Source organism: Mirounga leonina, unplaced genomic scaffold, assembly GCF_011800145.1.
Source record: "Mirounga leonina isolate KUSES-001 unplaced genomic scaffold, KU_Mleo_1.0 Mir_200, whole genome shotgun sequence".
In the NCBI taxonomy this organism is placed as follows: domain Eukaryota; kingdom Metazoa; phylum Chordata; class Mammalia; order Carnivora; family Phocidae; genus Mirounga; species Mirounga leonina.
The window spans coordinates 28,552,692-28,575,626 of record NW_023270503.1 but is presented as its reverse complement, the minus strand read 5'-3'; the positions used below and the strand labels follow the sequence as shown (position 1 = coordinate 28,575,626).

The window sequence follows — 22,935 nt, the reverse complement described above, 5'->3', positions numbered from 1 at the left end:
GTTTCCTGCCCCCCGCCCCCCGCAAAGATGCCATATACACAAGTGCAGTCCTTGCCCAGACATCTTGTTTCCCCTTTGGATGTGTTATCATTGGGGATCAGGTTCAGCTGAGAGTGAAGGAAAACAAATTTATAATGTCTCAACCCGGTGGTTCTCAAACTTGAGTGTGTATCAGAATCAAGCAGAGGCCTTGTTAAAACCCAGTCCCCACCCCCAGATTCTGATTTAGTTCTCAGGATGGGGCTTGAGAATGTGTCTTTCTAACAAGTTGTGAGGTGTTGCTGTAGCTCTTGAACTGGAAAGCGCACTTTGAGAATGATTGCTGTAAGCATACAAGGTCTTATTCTCTCGTATAAAAAGCCCAGAAGTTGGCATGGTGGTGTGGTGTGAATTGTCAGGGATCCAGGGCCTGTCAGGCTTTTCACTCTGGCTGTCTAAGATGTGTCCTTTGCCTTATGGTCCAACATGGCTGCTTGAGCTCCAGCCATTAGGTCTTCCTCCAGCAAACAGAAAGGAGGATGAAGCAGGGAAAAAAAAAACAACCCCAAAACAAAACACATACCATTATGGTGCTTTAAAATGCCTTGAATGACACTTCCTGGAAATTATAAACATTGCTTTCATTTGTAATTCATTGGCCAGAACTTAGTCATATCTACATAATTAATTATAAGAGAGGTTGGGACTATGTGTGGGTTTTTTTTTTTGTTTTTGTTTTTTTTATTCTGGATGGCCAGGTTTCAGCTAAGTCTGAGGTTATCTGACTAATGAAGAAGAGAAGAATAGATTTGGGGACAATCAGCAAGAGTCAGAGAACATATCCCAAGCCACCCCATCAGCCCAGGGCCAAGGAGCCAGGCCTGTGCCAGAGGCCCAGGCCCAGCTGGTAAGATTAGGTGACCTCATGTAGGCAAGTCATCTTCCCTCTTTGTGTCTCATATCTTTGTCTATGAAATAGAGACTCATTCATATCTGTATTCCAACATACCTTTATTGAGGTTCTCCCGCGGCCTGCCACCGGGCTCGGGGCCATGATGGAGAGAAATAAGTCAAGGGCACTGCATGCCAGGTGTGCACAGTCCAGGGGGCAGATGGACAAACACCTCTGACCTTCTGATGGGGAGCCCAGCCACAGAGTTGGAGTGGGGGTGACCTCTACGAATAGCATTTCCTCCTACCTTTACTGTTGTAGGAAGAGATACAAATCATGAGTGTGTGACTTACAAATAGTTAAGTAATGTGGAGAACGTGTGGCTTTTCTCTCTGAGGGACAGACCCAAACAGAGTGTCTGGTGAGTAATTCCCAATGCCACCACGCCTCACCAGCAGGAGAGGGAGGTGACCTGGGGGAGAGTGTGGTGGGGGCTTCAGATATTCATGGAGGCCATGGACAGTCTTCCTCAGGAAGATGACCCTTCACACAGATTTTGTCATGCAACTTCAAGGGATTCACAGATTCCCGAAGCCCATCAAAGGACCCTGGTTAAGAACTTATTGTAGGGGTTGCCTGGGTGGCGCCGTCGGTTAAGCGTCCTCCTCTTTGTTTCGGCTCAGGTCACGATCAGGGTCATGAGATCGAGCCCTGTGGCAGGCTCCCCACTCAGTGGGAAATCTGCTTGAGATTCTCTCTTTCCCTCTGCTCCTCCCCCCACTCATGTGCTCTCTCTCTCTCTCTCTCTCAAATAAGTTAAAAAAAAGGGGGGGGGCACCTGGGTGGCTCAGTCATTAAGCGTCTGCCTTCGGCTCAGGTCATGATCCCAGAGTCCTGGATCGAGCCCCACATCGGGCTCCCTGCTCAGCGGGAAGCCTGCTTCTCCCTCTCCCGCTCCCCCTGCTTGTGTTCCCTCTCTCACGGTGTCTCTCTCTGTCAAATAAATAAATAAAATCCTAAAAAAAAAAAAAGAACTCTTACTGTAGAGAAAAATCTTCTCAGCTAGTGGTGGTTTTTAAGAGCCTCTGGCTCTGGGACAGCAATTTCAAGAGGTTTTCCTGAATAGCCCTGCTCTGGAGCAGGGACCGCAAGCAGGAAGACCCCTGTGGCAGGGTCAGGGATGGCTCGGAGACTGGACTGTGGTTTCCGGGGACCTCAGAGCTGGGCAGAGGAGAGGGGAGACTGGGCAGAGGTGAGGCAGGAGAAAGTGGCCGGAAGGGCGAAGGAGGATGGAGGCAGGGAGGGCCACGAATGTGTCATGCCAAGGAATGGGCAGGTCTGTGGTGCCTGTGGTGGGGGTAGGTAGGCCCAGAACGGGCTTCAGGCCAACGCCCTCCAGCTGGGGGCAGCACCCCCCCCGCATCCTGTAAGGTGCAAGGGGGTGTCAAGGAGAGGCACACCCCCCACCACCAAACCCTAGTTTCTGTACAGCTGGCCTGGGCCTCGGTCTCCCCGGGAGGTGCCAGCAGGGCGGATGGTGGGTTGTGTTCTGTTTTCTCCTCTCTCTGCTGTCACCTCCCTGCTCCCCGCGTGGATGGCACAGACCGAGTCACACTAATGGCTTTCTATGGAGCCCTCAGAACTAATGAAGCTGTTAACAAGTGATTGAGCAAATGAGTCGACACCACTTTATCACTCCACTGGGGGCCACGGAGCAGGCCACGGGCTGCACAGGGGACATGGAATGGAGTAGGGGTGAAGCTTGTTGCTTGGGCTGGGCAAGGGAGGGAAGGGGGGGAGAGGGAGAAGTGGGAGGTTCCAGGTGAGGGAGGAGAGGACAGTGTGTGGAAAGGGGCTTAGTGAGAGCTGTGGAGAGAAATGGGGAGATGCAGGGGGCAGAGAAGTGGAGAGGGGAGTGGAAGGGGTATTGGGGGCAGGGGGTGGGGTGAGGGTCCCTTTGGTGCTGGGCACTGGGGGAGGCAAAGATAGGAAGGCCAGGCCTTGGCCTTGAGGAGACCACAGTTTGGATGGGGAGGGAGAGAGATATATCCATTATTTTATTTATCAAAGTAGCCTGTGACACGGGCTTTATTATTCCTTTTGCAGAGAGGCTCAGAGAGGTCAGGCAACTTGCCCAAAGTCACACAGCTGAGAAATACAAGTGACATTCAAACCCAGACAGTCTGACTCCAGAATCCATGCCTTTTCCACCGCCCTCAGTTTTGCAAGTATGTGGAAGGGAAGACATGATCAGAGGGACGTCTGGGTGGCTCAGTTGTTGAGTGTCTGCCTTCGGCTCGGGTCATGGTCCCAGGGTCCTGGGATCGAGCCCCGCATCGGGCTCCCTGCTCGGCGGGGAGACTGCTTCTGCCTCCCCCCCTGCTTGTGCCCTCTCTCTCTCTGATAAATAAATAAATAAAATCTTTAAAAAAAAAAGAAGAAGACATGATCAGAAACCGCTAAGAACAGATTACTCTGGGTTGATCTAATTTGCCTCATTAATGGAATTACTTGTCGGGGATGGAGGGGCCACAGGTGCTTGGCAGAATCTCTCCTGACATCCTGTGGACACAACTGTGACGTATGGGCAAATGGCTCAATGGCTGGAAGAATTTCTAATTAGATGTGGGGCCGATTCTAAAGGTAGTTGATGGCAGAGCCGAGGCTATCAGTGGGGGACAGTGACTTTGGCCCATGGGACCCTGTCCTTGGTCCTGTTCTCCTTCACATTTTTTTCCCCCTTTTTCCCTTCCCTTGTATTTATTTCTCATTATCCAAGTAATGTATGTCTATTGTAGACAATGTAAACTATGGATAAACAAAAAGAAAAAGCATCCTGGATCTTTTTTTTTTTAAGATTTTATTTATTTATTTATTCATTTGAGAGAGCGAGAATGAGAGAGAGAGAGAGAGTGCACATGAGAGGGGGGAGGGTCAGAGGGAGAAGCAGACTCCCTGCTGAGCAGGGAGCCCAATGCGGGACTCGATCCCAGGACTCCAGGAGGCACCCTGGATCTTACTAAGAACATTTGCCCAACAGTCTTTTCAACTTGCTGTAAGTTTGAACATTTTTGGAATGAAATGTTGGGGATAAAAAGCCCTCAACAACAACAACAACAAACCCTCAACAAGGGACACTGGGCTGGCTCGGTCTGTAGAGTGTGGGACTCTTGATCTTGGGGTTGTGAGTTCGAGCCCCACGTTGGGTGTAGAGATTTCTTTCTTTCTTTTTTTTTTTTTAAGATTTTATTTATTTATTTGAGAGAGAGAGAGAGCACATGAGAGGGGGGAAGGTCAGAGGGAGAAGCAGACTCCCCGCTGAGCAGGGAGCCTGATGCGGGACTCGATTCCGGGACTCCAGGATCATGACCTGAGCCGAAGGCAGTCGCTTAACCAACTGAGCCACCCAGGCGCCCCTCTTTTTTTTTTTTTTTAAAGATTTTTATTTATTTGTTTGTTTAACACAGAGAGAGAGAGAGCACAAGTAGGCAGAGCAGCAGAGAGAGGGAGAGGGAGAAGCAGGCTCTCCGCCGAGCAGGGAGCCTGATGCGGGGCTCGATCCCAGGACCCTGGGACCACGACCTGAGCCGAAGGCAGCCGCTTAATGACTGAGCCACCCGGGTGCCCGGGTGTAGAGATTTCTTAAAAATAAAATCTTAAAAAAAAAGCTCTCAACAAAAGGTAACCCACTGTTCACATTTTGGGTGTATCCTGCCAATCGCTTTATTGCAAATAATAGCCATAAACTGTAGCATTTTATGGGGCATTTACTATGAGCTGGCAATGGTGCTGAGCATCTGATGGGCACCATATCATTAAATCATCATCTCCCTTTACGGGCAGTTTTATGATCTACTTTTCACAGATAACAACACCAAGGCTCAGAGATAAAGTAGCTTGGCCACAGAGGCTGGCGGAGGGGATGAAGCAGAGCTTGAACTGGGATTTGGCTCTGGAGCGGAACTCTGAGCGTCTAGGAGACCCCACGCTCTCTAAATGCACCTGGACCTGCTCCCCCACAGTCCTCCCCTCCTCACCTCACCTCTTCCTGGGGACTGTTTGTGCCAGGTGGTCATGAGTCTTCATGCTGCTTCCCTTCTGCTTGTACAGAAGCCTCTGGGGACACCACTGAGGTGTGAACTCCCAGAAGGCACAGACCCCAGGGGAGCAGGATATTCTCCTGTTCTTTAAGCAGCAACCCCCAGTGGGCATTTCTCATATGTTCCTTATACAGACAGGTGTCTCAGGTTCGAAAAGCTAGGAATCTATTTTAAACACTTTTTGAAAGCTTACTATTTACCAGGCACTGTGGTAAGCTCTTTAGAGATAGTAACTTTAAAAAAAATGATTCTAAAAAGTAACATAGAGTAAAATTGACTTTTTTGGTTGGGGTACAGTTCTGACTTTTAACACGTGTGTAGATTCCTGTGGTCACCACCACAGGTCAGGATTTGGAAGAGTTACGTCACCGTGAAGGGCTCCCAGGTTCTATCCCTGTGCAGTCATTCTTCCTCCTACCCCTATCTTCGGCAACTGCTGATCTGCTCTTTATCAACCATAGTTTTATCTTTTCGAGAATGTCCTATAAGTGGAATTATACAGTATGTGACCTTTTAAGACAGGCTTTGTGCACTCAGCCTAATGCCTTTGACATTAATCCAACTTATTCTGTATCTCAATGGTTCATTCCTCTTAACTGCTAAGTAGTAAATATCGCAGCATAGGAATGTATCATAGCTTGTTCATTCGGTCACTCACTGAAGGATATTCAGATTGTTTCCAACTTGGGGAAATTATGAATAGAGCTTCTATAAACACTCATGTACAGGTTTTTGTGTGGACATATGTATTCGTTTCTCTAGGATAAATGCCTTGGAGTGGGATTTCTGGGTCATAGAGGGTCTAAAGGGTCTCAAGTTTTTTTTTTTTTAAAGATTTTATTTATTTATTTGAGAGAGAGAGAATGAGAGAGAGCACATGAGAGGGGGGAGGGTCAGAGGGAGAAGCAGACTCCCTGCCGAGCAGGGAGCCCGATGCGGGACTCGATCCAGGGACTCCAGGATCATGACCTGAGCCAAAGGCAGTCGCTTAACCAACTGAGCCACCCAGGCGCCCCTAAAGGGTCTCAAGTTTAACTTCAGAAGAAAATGCCAATATCTTTAGGCATCTGTCTGACTCTTCCTTCACAATTCTTTTTTTTTCTTCAAGATTTTATTTATTTATTTGAGAGAGAGAATGAGAGACAGCACAAGAGGGAAGAGGGTCAGAGGGAGAAGCAGACCCCCCGCTGAGCAGGGAGCCCAATGCGGGACTCGATCCCGGGACTCCAGGATCATGACCTGAGCCGAAGGCAATCGCTTAACCAACTGAGCCACCCAGGCGCCCCCTTCCTTCACAATTCTTTTAGTGCAGATCTGCTGGGAGCAAATTCCCTTAGTTCTTTTTTTCACTGAGAATTTCTTTTCTTTTTCTTTTTTTTTTTTTAAGATTTTATTTTTAAGTAATCTCCACACCCAAGGTGGGGCTTGAACTCCTACCCCCGAGATCAAGAGTTGCACGCTGCACCCACTGAGCCAGCCGGGTGCCCTCTCTGTGGCTTACAGTGGATGATTTCTAGTGCTCTATCTTCAAGTTCACTGGTTCTTTCCTTTGTTATATCCATCTGCTATTTGATCCCATCCAGGAAATTTCTATTTTGGTTATTTTGTTTTTTCACTTCTAAAATTTCCATTTGGTTCTGTTTATATATCTTTAATTTAATAGCTGAGACTTTCTATCTTTTCATTCATTTAAAGAGTATTTGCCTGAAGCATGTAAAATAGCTGCTTTGGGGGCGCCTGGGTGGCTCAGTCGGTTAAGCGGCTGGCTTCAGCTTAGGTCATGACACCAGGATCCTGGGATCGAGCCCTGCATGGGGCTCCCTGCTCAGCAGGGAGCCTGCTTCTCCCTCTCCCTCTGCCCCTCCCCACTCCACTCATGTTTTCTCTCGATTGCTCCCTCTCTCAAATAAAATATAAAAAGTCTAAAAAGAATAAATAAAATAAAATAGCTGCTTTGAAGTCTTGGTCAGAGAAATCTAGCCTCTGGGTCATCTTGGCATTCGCATCTGTCTGAGTTGAAGATTCTCCTGGTTCTGGTATGCTGCATAATGCTTCCTTGTATCCTGGGTATTCAAAAAGATTATGTTGTAAGAATCTGGCTATTGTTAAAGTTCTTCAGAGAATGTGGGCAATTTCGTTTTAGCAGGCAACTGACCCGGGTCGCTTCAGGCTGTGAGTCCGGACCAGATTTCCGTGGGTTATAGTTTCAATGTCATTTCAACGTCAAAGCTTTTGCAGTGGGGTTCAGCTTGGTGCCATGGGTGTCGCATCCAGTGGCCAGTCTGGGACCTGGGCGGTGGTCTATCCTAGAGCCCAGTCTTATGCTTACACTGGAGACCAGATCCATTCGAGTACAGCCTGAGGGGTGAGCTCAGGAGCTCGTAAACTTGGTGAACTTGCTCTTCCCTGTCTGTGGTTTCCTTCGTGATTTCTCGCTCCCTGGGGATTCCCTGTTTTGTTCTCCAGTGAGAAAACGGGGGTTACCCTGCTCTGCTGCACACTCCTTGGGACTGTGCCCGATTTCAGGCTCACCCCACCCTCTTGGGGACACAGCTCTTTGATCAGAGGGGGACGTTCCCCTCCCTTAGAGTTTAAGGTGTGTGGGGGGGTGCCTACCGTCACCACCGCCACTGCCGCAGAATTGTCTGGGGGCCGGGGCGGGAGAGAACGCAGAAGAGAAACCCGGGGGCTTCACTACTCTCTCTGAGTGTTAGGCCCCCCTTCTCTCCCCTAGAGGCAGAACCAGAGCGGTTCTGCTGTCGACTTCTCTTCTTCACTGCTGTGCCCGGTCTGCCTTCCGGGCTGTCTTGTGTCCCAGCCAGGGGCTACCAGAGGAAACCGGGATGTCAACACCTCTGTGTTGAGCAGTGCTCCGAACTCTGCCTTTCTTCCTCAGTGTGCCCAGTGCTCTTTGCTTCTCCGACTCCCCAGATGGCTACTGCACGCATCGCTGTTCAGCTTGTAGATCTGCGTTCAGTGGGAGAGACAGGGTGGCCTGGCCTTACTCCATCTCACCTGGAACCTAATCGCTTTTAAAATTGTCACAGCTGGGGGTGCCTGGGTGGCTCAGTCAGTTGGGTGTCTGCCTTTGGCTCAGGTCATGAACCCAGGGCCCTGGGATCGAGCTCTGTGTCGGGCTCCCTGCTCCGCGGGGAGTCTCCTCCCTCTGCCTCTGCCCCTTCCTCCACTCCTGATCTCTGTCCTCTTTCTCTCTCTCTCTCTCTCTATATATATATATCTCAAATAAATAAAATCTTAAAAAAAATAAAATGGTCACAACTATACGAAGTAGATACTGTTATCATCTACATCTGACAGATGACAAAACTGAGGTACACGGAGGGTGAGTAATTTGTCCAAGGTCACGCAGCTTGTAAGTGGCCCACCCAGTCCTCCTGGCCCTGGAGTCCGTGTTCTCAGCCCCTAGTTCTGCAGCCTCGGAGGCAGGTGCACACTGGCCCTGCGGGGTGAGGTCTGGTGCCCCTTCTGTAGTGCGCAGGGCTCCATATCCCCCACTGCCTAGCCTGCAGGGCGAGCAAAGGGAGAGCGCAGAGTGCAATGGGACAGGAATACACTTTTGTCTTTCGGAGTGTGTACATGTATGTGTGTATACACACTTGTATATATGGTTGCTAAACCACGCGGCCCCTGCACCTGAGGAGGTGGATTCATTCGTTCAGCAAGTATTGCTGCCCCCTGTCCCCCTCTCAGCCTCCCCTGTGGCATCCCCCACCCCTGGGAATACATCAGTGAGGAAAACAAAGACCCCTGCCTTCATGGAGCCTGTATTCTAGGAGTGTCTTAGTCTGTTCAGGCTGCCATAACCAATTCCCATAAACTTGATAGTGCTTAAAAAGCAAAATTTATTTCCCACAATTCTGGAAACTGGGAAATCCAAGATTAAGGCACCGGTTGATTCAGGGTCTGGGGAGAACCCCTTCCTGATTCATAAAGACGGTTCCTGCTGTGTCCTCACGTGGCGGAAGGGCTGAGGGAGCTTTCTGATATCCCATTCATGAGTCCTCATAAACTAATCACCCACCAAAGGCCCCACCTCCTAAGAGCATCACATTGGGGGTTAGGATTTCAACATACGAATTTCCAACATACGACATTCAGTCTGTCGCAAGTAGGCAGACAATAAGCATAATAAATAAGTTAGTGTATAGTATGATAGAAAGTGGCAAGTGCTGTGGGGAAAAAACAGGACAGGTGAGGAGCATCGGGAGCGCTGGGGGAGAGGGTTGGACGTATATTTATTGGCAAGGAAGGAGCCCTGCGATGTCTCATTGAACGACAAGTGTAAGACAAAACGCAGTCTATACAGCATTTCCATTTTTTATTTATGGGTAAAAATGTGTTCTACAAGCCTTAAAGAGGAGCGCACGTCCTCAACTGTGCATTCCATATGGCAGGGGACAGAATAAAGTTAAACCCTTTCTGAAGAATCCCTTTGTGGTTACACCTCAATTCCGAGACCTGCTGCCTGTTCTCAGATCTGCACTGCTCTTTCTTCGGACTTCCAAGGAGCAAGTCAAGTCATTTGTGGTGGGAAGCCAAGATTTCCCACTCAGCCGCCTGAAGAGTTGGAAATTCTGTTCATGGAGCCGGAAATCCCTGGAGATTTGGGGGTTAAGTCAAGGGCCAGCTACTGATTTGAACGCTCTGTGCTTCCCTTCCACCTTCTGCAAAAAAGAGGCGAATTATGTTTGCAGTGAAGACTAAGTTAATGTGTGAAAAGGCCTGGTGTATTGGAAGCACTTGAGAAATGTTATTCATTATTTTGGCTGACACTGAGTTTTAGCTGACTGGGAGACATCTAAATGGATATGTCTGGGACAGAGGATGATATGGGTTAGGAGCTTGACAGAGAAGCAAGTGACAGAGATTTGGGGCTTATTCCCAGAGGGGGCTGTGGCATAAGACGAAATATATATTTGGTCTTTGTCCCCAGTTCCTGACACAGAGCTCCTAAAGCCCTTGGCATTTCTTGGGTGAGAGGAGCATCTTTTTTTTTTTTTTTAGATTTTATTTATTTATTTGACAGAGAGAGACACAGCGAGAGAGGGAACACAAGCCGGGGGAGTGGGAGAGGGAGAAGCAGGCTTCCCGTGGAGCAGGGAGCCTGACGCGGGGCTCGATCCCAGGACCCTGGGATCATGACCTGAGCTGAAGGCAGACGCTTAACGACTGAGCCACCCAGGCGCCCCATAGCATCTTTTGTTTTAATGAGGGGACTCTTGGTGAGTGGGCCCCTAGATAGCTTCAGGAGGGGGACTGGCCACCAGAAAGACCAAGCCTTGATGGGAAGCCTGGAACTTTCGGCCCCACCCCCATCTCCAAGGAGGGCCGTGCACTACAGCTCCACAAGACAGAAGCTCCTGACCTCAGGACCCTTCCACGCCTTGCCCCATGTACCTCTTTATCTGGCTGCTCATTTATATACTTTATAACATCCTTTATAATAAACCAGTAAATGTAAATAAAGTGTATTCCTGAGTTCTTGGAAATGTTCTAGCAAATTATCAAACCCAAGGATGGGGTCGTGGGAGTCCCAGATTTATAGCCAGTTGGTCGGAAGCACGGGAGGCCCAGGACTTTCGATGGCATCTGAAGTAGGGGGCAGGACTGTGGCATTGGGCCCGTGGGTGGTGGGAGCTAACCTCAGGTAGTTAGTGTCAGAATTGAATCAAATTGTTGAGCACCCACTTGGTGTCAGGAGAATCAGAGAGCTGGTTGTTGAGGTGGGAAAACACCACTGAGTTGGCTAAAACCATGCGGGAAGATGATATCCTCGAGGTGGGGACCACGTATCCTAGGCTCCCTCCTGGCGAGGAATGGCCATATGACCAAGTTCTGGACGCTGGGGTAGGAGCTGAAGTCATGTGTGCAGCTTCCCCATTAGATTTTTAAAAGGAAAACGCTCACCCTCTACTTCTCTTTACTCATTGCCATGAGCTGGCATGTGAATGTGGGGAGATTATCATTCTTCCGCCAAACAGATGAATGCAGCTGTCTCGGGGTAACAAGATAGAAGGTGCTGGGCTCCTTGGGGGTCAGAGCCCCCTACCTCTGGACCATCTGCCAGCTCAGACCCTTATACGAGAGGGAAATCCACCTCAGTGGCATCGAAGTTACTGTTATTTGGTCTCTATCAAGGCAGCTGCACCAATATTCTAACTTGATATTCTCATGTGTTCACTGATTCGGCAACCATTTCCTTGGCGCACCATGGGAGATGCCCGGAGTCACAGATACAAGGTCTCACATGGCCTGGCTTATCATGCCTCTCCCCAGAATCATGCCGCTTTTCAGAATCTGAGTTTCTGTACCAGCAGCACAGGCTTCCTGTGACTGTAGGTCCCTGAGATGTTCTAGACTCAGACAGGAGGCTCATCCCTAGGAACGGGAGCATTGACGTGGGGTGGGTGTGGGGGCATGTGCACAGGTCTTCCTGGCGGGGGCTGGAGCCCGGGGCCCCTCCCAGCTACCCGGTTACAGGATTCACAACACACACCAGTGTTTTCTCTTTATTGATTTAGAAAATTCTTTACCCTTTCTCTCTTTCTTTCTCTCTTCCTTCCTTCCTCTCTCCTTCCTTCCTTCCTTCCTTCTTTCCTTCCTTCCTTCCTTCCTTCCCTCCTTCCCTCCTCCCTTTCTCTCTCTCTCTTTCCTTCTTTCTTTCTTCCTTCCTTTCTTTCTTTTCCCAATGCGGGGCTTGAACTCATGACCCTGAGATCAAGACCTGAGCTGAGATCAAGAGTTAGACACTTAACCAACTGAGCCACCCAGACATCCCAGTTTATTAATTCTTTATTTTTTATTTTATTTTTAAAATTTTTATTTTTTAATGACAGAGAGAGCTTGAGCGGGGAGGGGAGGAGCAGAGGGTGAGGGAGAGAGAGAATCTTAAGCAGGCTCCACGCCCAGCGCCGAGCCCAACGTGGGGCTTGACTTCACGACCCTGAGATCATCACCGGAGCCGAAATCAAGAATCAGACTCTTAACCAACTGAGCCACTCAGGCGCCCCTTTATTAGTTCTTTAAATTATTAAAGTAATATAGGGGTGCCTGGGTGGCTCAGTCGTTAAGCGTCTGCCTTCGGCTCACGTCATGATCCCGAGGTCCTGGGATCGAGCCCCGCATCGGGCTCCCTGCTCTGCGGGAAGCCTGCTTCTCCCTCTCCCACTCCCCCTGCTTGTGTTCCCTCTCTTGCTGTGTCTCTCTCTGTCAAATAAATAAATAAAATATTTAAAAAAATTATCGAACTAATATATACACCATATAAAAACATTCAAATTTGGGGCGCCTGGGTGGCTCAGTTGGTTAAGCGACTGCCTTCGGCTCAGGTCATGATCCTGGAGTCCTGGGATCGAGTCCCGCATCGGGCTCCCTGCTCGGCAGGGAGTCTGCCTCTCCCTCTGACCTTCCCCCCTCTCATGCTCTCTCTCTCTCATTCTCTCTCTCACAAATAAATAAATAAAATCTTTAAAAAAAACCATTCAAATTCAAAATATACAGAATATAGGTAAATTGCTGGAGAAGTCCTTGCTTAGATATAAGCAGGACTGAGTCACTAGCCAGTCTTTAGAAAAGGCTGGCCCAAGTGGGCAATCATAAAAATAGAAACATATATGCCTTTGTCATTTTGTTTTGATTTCAAACATATAAATGCACATTTAGGCACTAGGCTCTCTTTGGGCTCCTGACTGGAGTTGTCCTTGTCTTCCTTGCATTAATCACTCCCACAACCCATCACCTGTTATTTCCAGTTTCCTTAAATGGGGTGAGAATGTAAGGACATGAGTGAAACTATCCGGTGTAGAAGCCGCTTAGATTTTTTTTTAGAATTTTCTCCGAAGAACTTCTAGTTATCCTTCACACCTCATTCAACATTTCGGCAATTCTCTGGTCGATTCAGAGCAGCCAACTTAGTTTTCAAGGAAGTGATTCTGTGCACTCACATTTCATCAGTTTGTGTAATATTTAATTGAATTATGTGATAATAGGATTATAGGATTATAGGATTATAGGATTATAGGATTATAGGATTACAATGACAAGTATACCTGGCTGAAACAGGCGAGAGATCCAGCTGACTCTTGGTAAACAGGCAGCCCAACCCCCGGGGGTAACTGAACTACCCGCTTTTTGAGACCACGGGTCAGCACACCGTGGTGCTGCGAACCTGTTTTTGTACGTCCTGAGTACAAATGGTTTTACAACGGATGGTTTTATATCTTTAAATGGTTGGAAAAAATCAAAAGGAGAATATTTCATGATGTGAAGTGCATGTGAAATTCAATCTTTGATATCCACCAATAAAGTTTTATTGGAGTGCAGCCACACCTATTCTTTTTTTTGGGGGGGGGGGCGCCTAGTTCTCTGACTGCTTTTGTGTGACAGTAGCCAAGCTGAACGGCTGAACAGAGACTAAAATATTTACTATTTGGTCCTTTACAGAAAGGCTTTGGCAGCACCTGTTCTAGAGAGAAGCCTGAAGCTTGGGAGTGCACCATGCCTCAGGTATCTGTTGCCGCGATTTACGGAAGGACCGACGACTTGGGGTAAGGGAAGGTTTCCTAGGAGAACTCCTGCCATCAGAAGCGAAAACCCTTTCTTTCTTGGCATTACTACCTCCCAAAGTGACCCGCTAGATATAACCAGAATCCACGGTGTTACGGTTTGAACCATTTCTCATTGACCTCACTCACTCACCCACAGTCCCCGTTGCCCTTCACAGGGCTTTGACAGTGACAGATCATGGGAAGTAGAGGGTGGCCCTATCTGCTCCCCTACCATTAATCCAAGCAAATGATAAAGCTTCCTGGAATGTAGCTAATATCCCTTTGGAGAGGTGGCCAATTCTCAACGGTGGCAGCGGGTTATTTCTCATTCTTTGCTTCATTCCGTGCAAAGAGCCAGAGTGTTTTTAGGTAACAGGACATTTGTACTCATGACAAAATGAACAGGCTTGCATTTTGATAAGCACCATCACGGTAGCCAGTATTTTCCTGGGCTGTGGCTGGGAATCAAGGTAGCATAGAGAGTTTCACATGAGCAATACATGAGCAGCCTTAACCATGGGAGAGCAGACAGATCCACCGCTTAACTCCCGTTGACATCCATTGATTTTCCACTGTCTCCTCCAGGGGATTTTTTTTAGCTAGATGCAAGGCTATCAGTACTGTCTGGATGTAACTGGGAGTTGTCCTTGGGTGAAACATGTGTGGGATATCTGCACCTGTGAGGAGTGTGTGTGTGTGTGTGTGTGCGCGCGCGCGTGTGCGCGTGGCCTGCGCCACCATCACATCTTGGCTGGATTATTGCAGTGGGTTCCTAACTGGCCTCTCTGCTTCTGACCTTGCCCTCTTACAGTCTGTTCTCAACACAGCAGCCAGGATGCTTCCTTTAAAACCCAAGTTAGGGAGCGCCTGGCTGGCTCAGTCAGTGGAGCATGGGACTCTTGGTCTCGTGAGCCCCACGTTGGGTGTCGAGATTACTTTAAAAAAAGTCTTTAAAAATAAATGAAAAAAATAACACCTAGGTCCGACCATGTCACTCCTTGGACTGAAGCTCTTGTGTCATTCTGAGCAAAAGCCAAAGTCCTCATAGCAGCCTACAAGGCCCTACATGATCCAGTCCCCTGCTGCCTCCCTGATCTCCTCTCCTTCTCACTGTCCCCATTGCTCACTCCACTCCAACCCATGGACCTCCTTGCCACCCTCAAACTGCCAAGCATACTCCTACCTCAGGGCCTTTGCACTTGCTCTTTCCCCTGCCTGGAACATTCTTCCCAAGGTAGCCTCATGGTTTGCTTCCTCACTTCCTTCAAACGCCATCTAATAGGTGAGGCCTTCCCCAACCACCCACCATAAAATAAGCCCCCTGCACCCTAGTACTCTTTGTTCCCCTGTCCTCTAACTTTCCTCCATAGTACTTATCATAATCAGACATACTACATGCTTTCTTTATTGATTTTCTGTTTCCTGCCATTAGAATGTAAGTTCCATGAGGGCAAGGATTTTGCCCCTTTGTTCATGGCTCTGTCTTCTGTCCTTAGGATAGTGCCTGGCAGAGTAGGGGCTTAATACTTGCCACATGGCAACCTGCTGTCCACAGAACCTTGGGCATGAGGCCTTGTTGAGGGTGGAAGGCAGTGGCCTAGCACTGCCCAGTGCATGGTATATCCAAGAGAGCCCTTGTGTGTGGGAAGTGGTGGACAGTGGGAAGTCAGTGGGGTGGGGTACAGAATGCTAAGCCTCTGGAGATACGTGCCATAGGTCATCCTATCTTGATGAGTGGCCCTTGAACCCCCGTGGGCAAGGGGTCCAAGTTCTTGGCCCCTGGAGTGGCCTTACTAGGTGTTCTGAGAATGGGGATCAAGGGAACCCCAGTGATTCTGTCCCCTCTGCCCTTGGAGGACAAGTTGGAGGCAGGTGCTGGTCCCAATTCTACAATAACAATTATTTTGAAGTTTCTCCTTTCACATATATCGGCCCCCCACCTCCCAGACATGTCTAATAGCAACTGAGTCATGGGTCAATGATGATGGCGGGTGTGTGGGTGGGGTTAACTGAGCCCATTGATCACCGGCTGAGACATCCTCCCCACTAAGGAACAAGTTAATAAACTCTTCAATGAGGAGGTGGTGATTAATGAACCAATCAGCTTGCCCTGTGATTGGGAAGTGGAATCAGAGGGCAGGGTGGGACCACGGGAGGTTTGTAAGCTGTGGGGGCTGGCTCCTGGTCCCTCTCACAGTCGTTCTAAATGCAAATAGGGAAGCGACTTTTTTAGGGGTTGTATCCTGAATCCAGGCCTTCCCCCACACCTTCTGGCTTCTCTACTATTTCTCCTCTGCTCCCATCTGTCCTCAGACCCCCCCACTCCCCAAGGCATGAGAGGCCGTCAATCCCCTTTGGGCATTTCACAATCCCTGTCATCTCTCTCTGCCGGGGATCAATACACTAGAAACCCCCTGTCACCACCCCAGCCAGGGCTGCAGAAGAGCAAATGGCCCCCACTCTCAGATATCCTGTCCCCTGTAGCCTGCAGGGGTCCTTGTCTAGGCCCTGACCCCTGGGATTACAGCTGCCCCAACCAGCCCCGCTGGCTGTCCTCTCCATCCCGAGGGTGAGTACCTGCCTCTGTCCTTCCATGGCCTCTGGAGGAGTGTACTTTTATTTTTGCCGTCTGCTCCCCCAGCTGGACCCAGGCTTGTCCCTCTGTTTTCCTCTCTGTCTCTATGTCCTGACAACTCCCCAGACTGGGGCTCTGCAAGGTTAGGGGCATGCCTCCTCCCTTGGGTTGGGGCTCCCCAGTGATGCTGCTGCTCCCCTCCCCTCAGACTGGGGATCCCCAAGGTTATGGCCGTGACTCTCCTCTGAGACTGGGGGTCCTGGAGAACAGGGCTGTGCCCTGCCCCTCGGGTGAATGATTTTTCTCCTCCCTCTGAGTATAGGGTCCAGGTCCCCTCTTCTGCCTCCATGCTCAGCATGCTGCCCTTGCCTTTCTTGGGATATGCAGGGCCCATGGGGCCTGACTGGTTGATAAGGAGCCGTTTCCGGAGAATGCAGGTGATTAAACCTATAAAAAGATGATTGAGGGAGCCCTAGACTCTCCACCTTGAGAGAGCTCTAAAAATAACACCCATGGCCATCTGTCCTGGAGGGTGGAGGGGCTGGCCCAGAACCAAGATGGCACCTTCTGCCCTCAGGGGCTGATGGGACGCAGGGAAGCACTGGAGGCTCTGGCCAGGCTGGGAGAAAGGGACCTGGAAAGGGCTTTATGGGGAGACTCCCCAACAACCTTCTTTTCCCAGTGGGGGCAGGTGGGTCTGATGTGGTTGGCCTCTCAGAGAGGGTAGCAGGCTCCCAAATTAGCCTCCCCTCCCCTGCTCCCATGCCCGACTTCTGAGCCCTATGGTCATTCTAGGTAGTGAGCCATTCTGCCCCTCAGCTGAGATGGCCTCTTCCTGGGGTCTACCCCAGCCCTTTCCTCTTGTTCGAATCCTAGGTTCCCTCCTCTCTCAGACCTTCAGTTTCCTCATCTGTAAAATGGGAATACATTCAGCTCATTGGGTTGTGCTGCGATCCTGAATGGCCAGTGCACAGTAGGTGCCTAATGAACAGAGTCCCTTCCTCTTTCTTTCAAAGGCCCTGGGCAAGGATTTTCGCCCCAGAGCCCAGTGGAGACTGCAGTGGGCTGGGGACAGTGGCATGTTCTTGGGCAGCCCTGGCATCACTTAACCCCAGAAGACACCAATGCCCTGAGTGACATCTGGATGGGGATGGGGTACGCTGCCTTGGAAGGGATCTCTATGCCGGGCCTGCTTGGGCCTGGGTCTGTATGTGTCCGGCTGGATGCATAGGTGGCAGACTCAGCTGCTTCTGGGGTTGGGGACTGGCCTCGGCTTCCTCCCAGTCCTCTCCCCAGCTCTTTCACAGAGAAGGGACATAGTGGGGTGTCCAGAGAGGCCTCTCCTCTAGGACATCATAAACATCAGGTCAAAAGCCAAAGCCATAGCTCCTACCCGGCTTCCAGTAGAAAGATTCTGCCCCTCCTTAGCCCCTCTCCAAGGAACTGCAGAGCGAGGGCTGAAAAGGTTGCCTTTTCCATGGACCCGTCACAGGTCCCACTGGCTGGAGGTTGTGGCCAGCCCAGGCTCCTCATTCCCACCCACGGGTAGGCTAGGGAAGATGGAATCTTATCCCTGGTCCTAGGGGCTGCCCCAGGAGTCTAGATACAAACGTTTCACTTCCTCGGGAGGGCTGCACCTGCTGTTGGGGGGGCTGTGGGGTGAAGATGGGGTTCAGGTTCTGTCCAGAGTCTGAGTCTGAGTCTGGTGGCTGCCCCCTCATCTCCTGCAAGGTGGAGACATCACGCACCGTCTGGGTGTGCACTCAGCGATCTGGCGGGGGTGGAGGCAAGGAGGAGGAAAGGCCCTCCCCACCCCTCGAGCTCCCCCTCCCCCTCGGACTCTCCCTCCCTTTCCAGCCTGAGATATAAGCCCCGTAGGGAAAGCGCTGAGCAGAGGAGGAGGCCACAGCCCGATCTGCAGCAGTCCAGCCCTTGGGACTCCTTTCGCTTTCCACCTGCTCATCTCTGCTTCCAGAGCTGTCGCCGTGAGTGGCCCGGGAATGGTCTGGTGCGGGGGAACCCGGGCTGTTTTGTGGGGAAACTGAGGCTGGGATGGTGGAAATTGGTGCTGAGCGGCCAGCATAGCCCTCTGCCTCCAGCTACCGTTTTGGGCAGTACGAGTGGGGGTTGGGGAGGCCAGGCTTATGCCTCTCTGACAGATGGGGAAACCGAGGCAGAGACGGTGCAGTGCCCGAGAACACACAGCGAGCCGGTGGCTGAGCCTTGGTCCGGTAGTAGCCCTGCACAGGCCGGGGAGCGTGGGCCCGACGGCCGCCTCGGCCTCCCGCCGTCGGGTGTCGAGGCTGGGGACGACCCACGATCCCTGCCCCCTCTCCAGATGGTGACGGTGCGCAGGCCGTGGCCCGCCATGGCCACAGTGCTGCTGGCCCTGCTCGCCGGCCTGGGGGCGCTGGTCCACGCCTACCCCGCCAAACCCGAGGCCCCCGGCGAAGACGCCTCGCCGGAGGAGCTGAGCCGCTACTACGCGTCGCTGCGCCACTACCTCAACCTGGTCACTCGGCAGCGGTGAGCGCGCGCGCGCGCCGGCCGGGCGCGGGGTCCTCGGGGCTCCCGCCCTCCGCCCAGGGGCGTGTCCGGGGCTGACCCCGCCCACTCTGGCCCCGCCCCCAGGTATGGGAAACGCTACAGCCCGGAAGCGGCCCTCTCGAAACTGCTCTTCCCCGACGGCGAGGACCGCGGGGTCAAGTCACGGTAAAAGCGCCCCTCCTCCCACCCCCAGCCACACTTCCTGTCCCCTAGTGCTCGGTCTGGGATGTGCGGCCCCACGGAGCCCCGCCACCTAGCGTTTCCCCCAGTCTAGCCTCCTCAGATCCGACGCCGGGCTCTGAGCGATTCCTTTCCTTTCCCTCCTACAGGCCAGAAGGCGCGTACATGTGGTGACGACCCCAAGGGTGCCTGGGAGATATGCTAACTACACCGACCTCATTTGCATGGTTGCTCCTGACCCCGGAACCTGGGTTCCTCTCCCTGCCTGCTGCGCCTGGGGGGTGGGTGCGGGATGGGGTCTTCATTCCATTTCTCCGTGTCCCCAGCCCCTGGGCTGGAGGGCTGTGTGTGGTCTTTCCCTGCTTCCCAAATAAAGAGCAAATTTCACTGAAACGGAATGTGTGCGTTTGTATTTCCTTTCCCTTCTCCTTCGTGGAGGTGGCATCCAGGGGGAGTGGAGGGTGGAGGCACCAGCCAGGAGAAGACCGGACGCCAAAGGCTCCCCAGGACAAGGCTGGGGCAGAGTGGGGGACTCTCTGCTCAGAGCTAAGAGAAGACACTGTGGCCCAGCAGGGGCGGGGAGGACGGAGCCCGAGCAAGGGACCTCTGTGGCACTCTCAAGTCGGGTTGGAAGTGGGGCAGGATGAAAGTTCTGGACAAGAACGGGGAGGGTGGAAAGGAGCTTGCTAGGCAGCCTAGGAGAGCAGATGGGGACAGAGGTGCTCTAGCCACCTGCCTCCAAAGGTGTAGGTGGTTGGGGGCGTGGACTCAACACTAGAACCTCAGGTCAGTAAACCTTGAGGAGATGTATTACTAGCCTCCAGGGCTGTAGTGATGGGGGTAGAGATGGGATCCAAGATGGGACTGTGGAGGAAGTCGTTTGGGGGGTGAGGTGGGTGTATGTGTGCTGGGGGACGCGTCATTTCTAACGTCCCCCCTTCCCTGGACAGGAGGTGCAATGGGAGTGTGGAGGCTGCCCTTTCCCTTAGCAACTGCCCTCCCCCACATTGCTGAATTCCCACTCCATGGAGAAGCCACTCACTGTGCCTTCCTGGTGACAAGGCTATGGGGACACCCTCCAATGGCACCCACCACATTCCCACTAGACACTGAAGGCACTGTGGATGTTTAAACTGGAGTCTGACCCAAATCCCTCACCACTCTGTACCTATGACCAAGGAATCCCAGAGCCTGCCTGCAGGCTGATCTTCCCTGATACCCTTCCTTCCCAGCCCCTTTCCTTCGGGAAGCTTGCCTTGATTGTCCCTGATCTGCACTCTTCTTGCCCTCTGTGGCAGCTCAGCTCTCATGGCCTTGCTCTGTTCTGCACATGTCACTGTGCCCGGTCTGAGGAGCCCCTAAAGGAAGGGCCTATGTCTTCCCACTTGGACAGCCTCCTTGGTCTGTGGGCTCTCTCCTGGGCCTCTAGGCCAGCAGGACATGCACAAGCCCAAGGCGGGGAGCTGGGGATTGAGGAGGAGAATCAGGTTGAAGCCAAAGCCCCAGACCCAGAGCGGGTCCGCAGTTCAGGAAGGCTGGGTGTGGCACTTTGGAGGGCAGGAGTCTCGCAGGACTGTTTGCAGTTAGGTGGCTCTGGGGGCAGGGAGAGAAGATCCTAAAGCCGGCTCTGTCATAGCTCCCTAGGGGACCTGGGGCTCTGACTCCTATCCTCTCCTGTGCTGCCTGCCTTTGAAGATAGGGCAGGAATGGGTGCCAGGGAGGCAGGTCCGGGGTCTGGCGCACATCACAAGCTGTGTGGGCTCTGACGCTCGAAGCCTTTGTCCGGGCACTCCCCGGCCCGCAGAGCCCTTTCCCTCCTTTCCAGTCTGGAAAACATCTTCAGGATAGTGTTCACCTCCTCCCAGAAGCCTCTCCTGATTTCTCAGGGTAGAGTTAGTTTCTCCGGTTCTCTCTCCCTGCTGTATTGTCATTATCTGAGATCCACCTCCCGTGTCATCTTGCCCTTTCTCTCCTCCAATCCCAGGCCCTCTGCAGCAGGAGAGGAGGAGCAGGAACACACAGGAGCTGCCACGCACGAGCTTCGGTTCATCTTGTGGTCAGAGGAGTGGGACGGCGTGTGCTGGTCCATGGCCCCCTGTCTGGCGGTCTGCCTGGGAGGGCTTCGGTCAGCTGGAGGCTGATGGAAGAGACCCCTGGTGTGAATTAAGCATGGACCACAGACAATTTCAGTTTGACCTGTCTGGCTGACCATGGGTGACATGGGGTCACTCCCATTCGCTTGGAGGAGTGTGGAGCCGGAGTGTTAATCCACAGGTGACCAGACTCAGCCAGCGTTGCTGCCGAAGGAGCCTTAGATGTGATATTAATGGTGACAATAGGTACCTTTTGAAAGAAGCACTTACGTACGTGCTAGACACCGAGCTATTTGTTTTACACACACCATATTGCTAGAATATTGATTTGGCTTTTTAAATAGAGGCAGAATTAGCAGCGGCTGAAACAAGACAGCAGTTTATTTCTCCTTTATATAAAATCCAAGTGGCATTTGGGGATCAGCAGCTCTGTTCCAGGAGGACATCCAAAAGCCCAGGGTCCTCTTTTGTGGCATCCCCATGTCCTCCTCCACGTGACTGAAGATGGCCCACCATCACCACCTCCGTGTTCCAGTCCCTGGGAAGGGAGGGAAGGGGGGAGTGTAGGTGTGCTGGTTACTATGCAGATTTGCAGTTACCCTAAGACTTAGCAGCTTCAACCCACCATTTCATCTCACTCATGATTTTGTGGGTCAGGACTGGGAAGGGTTCAACTAGGCACCTGTCCCTTGGAGTCTTTCAGGCAGTGACAGTCAGAGGTTGGCTGGGGCTGGGGTCATCGGAGGGCACCCCTGGGTTGATGCCCAAGAAGGCTCACTCACTCACGGGTCTGGTGGGTGCTGCTGGCTGCTGGCCGGGGGCTCAGCTGGGTCTGTTGACCCAGCACCTCCATGGGGGCCCCTCCAGCGCCATATTCTTGGGGTAGCTGGACCCACATGGTAGCCGACTCCCCCCATCACCCACTCCCTTCCCAGTGTGAGGACTCCGGGAGAACCAGGAGGAAGCAGTGCGCCCTTGGCTTCCTGGGGCTACTGTAACAAAGCACCACAAGCCGAGTGCTTTAATCTGGAGGCTAGAAGCCTGAAGTCCAGGGGCTGGCGGGGTTTCTTCCTTCTGAGGGCTGTGAGGGAAGGGGCTGTTCCAGGCCTCTCTCTTTGGCTTGCGGACGGCTGTCCTCTCTGTGTGACTGTTTCGCGTCCAAATGTCCCCTTGACTTAAACACAGCAGTCATATTGGATGAGGGGTCCGCTCTCCTCCAGGGTGACCTCATCTTTTTTTTTTTATTCTTATGTTAATCCCCATACATTACATCACTAGTTTTAGATGAAGTGTTCCATGATTCATTGTTTGTGCACAACACCCAGTGCTCCATGCAGAATGTGCCCTCCTCAATACCCACCACCAGGCTAACCCATCCTCCCACCCCCTCCCCTCTAGAACCCTCAGTTTGTTTTTCAGAGTCCATCATCTCTCATGGTTCGTCTACCCCTCCAATTTCCCCCCCTTTATTCTTCCCCTCCTACTATCTTCTTTTTTTTTTCTTACCATATATTGCATTATTTGTTTCAGAGGTACAGATCTGAGATTCAACAGTCTTGCACAATTCACAGCGCTTACCAGAGCACATACTCTCCCCAGTGTCTATCACCCAGCAGGGTGACCTCATCTTAACCAGTGACATCCGCAATGACCCTACTGCCAGATAAGGCTGCATCCTGAGCTCCTGGGGGTTAGGACTTCAACATATGAATGGGGGGGGGGACACAATTCAACCCCTAACAACTGCCTTCTATGACCTGGCCTCACAAGCCGCATGTCATCTTCCAACACGCTCTGTTGGTCAAGCAGTCACAGGTCCACCTGCATTCGAGAAGAGGGGACACGGAGCCCGCTGGAGAATGACATGTGGGAGAGGAGGTCTTTCTATGGCTATCTTTCTGTGGTCATCTTTCTGTGGCCATCTTTCTGTGGTCATCTTTCTGTGGCCATCTTTCTGTGGTCATCTTTCTGTGGCCATCTTTCTGTGGTCATCTTTCTGTGG

General features: G+C 51.6%; 1 protein-coding gene across 1 annotated transcript in view; it reads left to right on the top strand.

Annotated features, from left to right (window-relative positions):
* The window catches only part of PYY (peptide YY), a 45,626-nt gene extending 26,441 nt beyond the window's left edge, over window positions 1-19,185 (top strand). The window contains exons 2-6 of the mRNA XM_035027239.1: window positions 13,435-13,538; window positions 17,971-18,098; window positions 18,452-18,639; window positions 18,745-18,825; window positions 18,990-19,185. Coding sequence (XP_034883130.1) covers window positions 18,452-18,639; window positions 18,745-18,825; window positions 18,990-19,014 — 294 coding nt within the window. The 5' untranslated portion in view covers window positions 13,435-13,538; window positions 17,971-18,098 and the 3' untranslated portion in view covers window positions 19,015-19,185. The remainder of the gene's footprint in view (window positions 1-13,434; window positions 13,539-17,970; window positions 18,099-18,451; window positions 18,640-18,744; window positions 18,826-18,989) is intronic.
* Window positions 19,186-22,935: the final 3,750 nt, after the last annotated feature.